The sequence below is a fragment of the Pteropus vampyrus genome, unplaced genomic scaffold (genome assembly GCF_000151845.1).
Source record: "Pteropus vampyrus isolate Shadow unplaced genomic scaffold, Pvam_2.0 Scaffold1000003782, whole genome shotgun sequence".
Lineage (NCBI taxonomy): Eukaryota > Metazoa > Chordata > Mammalia > Chiroptera > Pteropodidae > Pteropus > Pteropus vampyrus.
The window spans coordinates 1-3,501 of NW_011918184.1; the positions used below are offsets into that span (position 1 = coordinate 1).

Below are 3,501 nucleotides of genomic sequence, written 5' to 3' on the forward strand. Positions count from 1 at the left end.
CTGCGAGGGCCTGGGGTGGGGACCCCTCTTAATATGCCCTGCATGGCAGGGCCTGCCAGGACCCCCAGCCATTATGAGGTGCCTTGGCCTCATAGGCCAAGCAGCCTGACAGCAGAGGCCAGGGTCACCCCTAGGGCGTATCAGCAGACCCCACTGATCAGAACGAATCCTGCCCCCAAGGTGGCACCAGACTGGCCTGCGTTGCATGGGGTGCCGAGGTGCTGGAAGCTGCTGCGACCACCACCAGGACCACACTCTCGGTGACCGTCCTCACTGCTGCCTGGAGTAGGGCTCCAAGTGGGGGCCGCCTGGGCCTCAAGCTTCTTTACAGCTGCCCCCAACACTTCCTGCGGGGCCTGGCAGACAGGAGGTGCCACATGAGCATTCGGTCGATGGCGGGACAGCCAGAGCCCCCTCCCTCAGGATTTGCACCTGGCCTCAGTCCCGGCACAGGCCCACTGACCAGCGGGAGCCACAGCCCTCCAGCCCCTCTGCCTGCCTGCCCTGGCGGGAGCTACAGCCATGCACTGCCAGGGCCTAGGCCCAGGGTTTGTCTTCAGGGCCCGACAACTCAACGCGCCCTTCTGAGCCAGGTGGGAAAATGGGCCGGGACAGGACTGGGCTGGCCTGGGTCACGCACTAGCTTTCTGGTGACCTGCTCATTTGTTCAGATGTCCATTCAGGACACACCGTGCCAGGGACCGGCGGACAAGCCAAAGGCAGCAGGGAAGGGGCCGAGTCTGCCTGGGGGACGAGGTGAGCAGGAGGCATTTGAGCTTTCAGAGAAGCTGAGCAAAACCCAAAAGAACTTACATGGGGTGGGAGTGAGGTAGGGGATGGGCACCTGGCAGGGTAGAACCCGAGGGCGAGGCCTGAGGGACTGGCGGCGAGGATCTCAAGACGGGAGGCGAGAGCGTGGCCCGGCCAAAGAGGCGTGCGCGGGACCCAACTTATCCCGGCCAGCTTCCCCGTCTGAACAATGAGCTTGCACCGCAGACTAGAAATAATGAGCGCAGGGCCCGAGCGCCCAGCAGGTGCCCCTCCCGGCCGCCTACTCCATTGTCCCAACGCAGTGTCCTCTGCCACCCTCTGCCGCAGCCTCACCTCCTACGGACCCGGCGTCTGAGTCGGAGACTTGCGTGATGGAGAAGCGGGACGCGGGCGCAGGCGACACCGTGAAGCGCGAGTAGGGGCCGGGCGCGGCCGCCTTGGAGGGCGCGTGTGGGGCGGCCAGGGCGGGCTCGCCGGAGGGCGTCAGCGGGAAGCAGTGGTCCCACTCGAAGCCGCCTCTGCCTGCATGGCGCCGGGCGGTCACTCCGGTCCCGTGACGTCACAGCCCGCCCCGCGCGAGCCCCGCCCCGCGCGAGCCCCGCCCCGCGCGAGCCCCGCCCCCAGCTCACCCTCTTCAGCCGCGAAGCCGTCCCGGGAGCCTTCTGCCCGTCGCGCCCCCGCCCCCGCGCGAGCCCCGCCCCGCGCGAGCCCCGCCCCGCGCGAGCCCCGCCCCGCGCGAGCCCCGCCCCCGCGCGAGCCCCGCCCCCAGCTCACCCTCTTCAGCCGCGAAGCCGTCCCGGGAGCCTTCTGCCCGTCGCGGCCGGCTGGGGAAGCTGGGGGAGCTGGGGCTGCCCGCCAGGACCGCGGGGGGTGACTCCTTGGCGCCGGGGAAGGGCTCCCCGAGCTCCCGGGTGGGGCTTTCCTGGAGGGTCAGAGAAGCTCGTGATCCGGTCCGCCAACATTGGTCACTCCCACCGCTCTCCGCCCTGCGGGGGACCCCCACCCACGCACAGAGCCTCAGGCACCGCCCACCTGATCGAAGAGGTAGACGGTGACGTCGTCGAAGAAGGACACAGCTTTCTTCTTGCGCTCCAGGTCCTCGCGGAAGGCCTCAGACAGCAGGCTGGGCATCTTGAGCAGGCTGCGCAGGCTGCGCGCGCTCTGGCGCTCCGCCACCACCACGGGCACAGGCGGGGCCTCCTCCTCGCTCTCCTCGCTGGGCTCCTGCGTGCTGTAGCAGCGGAGCTCCTCGTCCGACTCGTCGCTGTCCTCGCTGTCCTCCTCTTCCTCCTCCGGCCGGCTCTCGGGGGTTGCAGGGAGTCCCGGAAGGGCCAGGCACAGTGGGGTCCTGGGGGTGCCTGGGCCTTCTGTCCGTTCTGTGGGCAGGACCGACAGCAGTCCCCTGGCTTCCTGGAGCCCTGGGCGGTGGTTCTCCGAGCCGGCGGGACCGGGGTCAGCAGGAAAACCTTGAACGCTGGGGGCTGGGCAGTGGCGGCACCTGGGCCGGGCTTTGGGGCCGGGGAGGCTCTGGCGTGGGGCTCGTGGAACAGGCGCATGGCTCAGAGGAAGAGTCCTCACCCAGTGGCAGTGGGGGCACCTCCCCAGGGCTGGGGCTCTGCATCTCTCCAGGCACCCCAGACACCCCAGACTCAGAGGAGAGCTGCAGCCCAGGGCCGTGCGGGCTGTCCAGGTCCGGCTCTGGCCCAGGGGCCCAGACACCGCCAGCCCTCTTCTCAGGGCCCACGGGGGTCTCGAGCTCAGCATCCAGGTCGGAGAAGTATGCTGAGTCTCGGTAGGGGTTCTTCTCGTTGAGGCCGCCAGGGGAGGTGGTGAACCGAGTCTGGGCCCCCCGGCTCTCACTCTCCATGGCCAGCTCCCCGAGAGCCTCAGGCTCACAAGGCTCATGCGCCTCCCTGAGCACAAACTCAGGGGACTCGTAGTTTTCGGTGTCGTAGCCACTGTCCAGGGCGCGGGGCTGCCCTCCAGAGGGGCCAACAGCCGACGGGCTGAAGACCTCACAGCCACCGTCGCTGGCCGAGGATGGGATGTCCAGCGAGTCCAGGGAGTCGGGGGTTCCCACCTGCTTCTGCAGGGAGCGGAAGGCCGGCATCACCTCTAGCTTCTCGGCCTGCAGGCCGTCGCTGGACACGTCGGTGAAGATACCGGAAGTGGCCTCAGTGGTGTCCTCGTCCTCACTGCCTGGAGCCTCCAGCTCCCGGGAGCTGCTGCTGCTGTCCAGGGTTTGGGCTGTCCAGGTGGCAGCTGCTCCACTGCTGGCAGGTGTGGGAGAGGCGGGCAGGGTGGTGGGGGCAATGGCCTCCTCCGTGGGAAGCGGGGCTCCCTCTTGGGATGGGGATGGGATGGAGGGAAGGGGCAGTTGGTGTCCAGCGGAGCCCTCGGCCTCCTCAGCAAGCCTGGGTTCTGTCTGAGGGCTATTGGCCCCGCATACGGCTGCCTCTGTCCAGGGGGATGTCACCAGGCTGGTGGCAGGTGCTAGGCCCTCAGCAGGACACAGATGGGGGAAGCCAATGCAGCGGCCTGGCTCCTGGCCAAACGAGGCCCCCTCCGGTCCAAGGAGAGGCGCTCTGGGGTCCTCTGGGGCCACGGGGTGGCCTAGCTCACGACAGCCCAAACGGGGTGCTTCCTGCCAGGGCAGCGGTCTGCATGGCTGCCTGCGTGGCCCGGGGTCCAGGATTCCGGGCTCGGCTGTGGACGCGGCTGCTGTTGTTG

At 68.7% G+C, this 3,501-nt stretch overlaps 1 protein-coding gene across 1 annotated transcript; it reads right to left on the minus strand.

Annotated features, from left to right (window-relative positions):
- Nucleotides 1-122: 122 nt before the first annotated feature.
- LOC105311398 (serine/threonine-protein kinase LMTK1-like) lies at nucleotides 123-3,366 on the minus strand (the record flags this gene model as incomplete). The annotated part of the gene is given in 5 exon segments (XM_011387378.2): nucleotides 123-356; nucleotides 1,105-1,293; nucleotides 1,546-1,693; nucleotides 1,804-2,230; nucleotides 2,232-3,366. Coding segments are annotated over 5 exon segments (1,940 nt in total), but the record flags the coding sequence as incomplete, so codon positions are not given.
- Nucleotides 3,367-3,501: the final 135 nt, after the last annotated feature.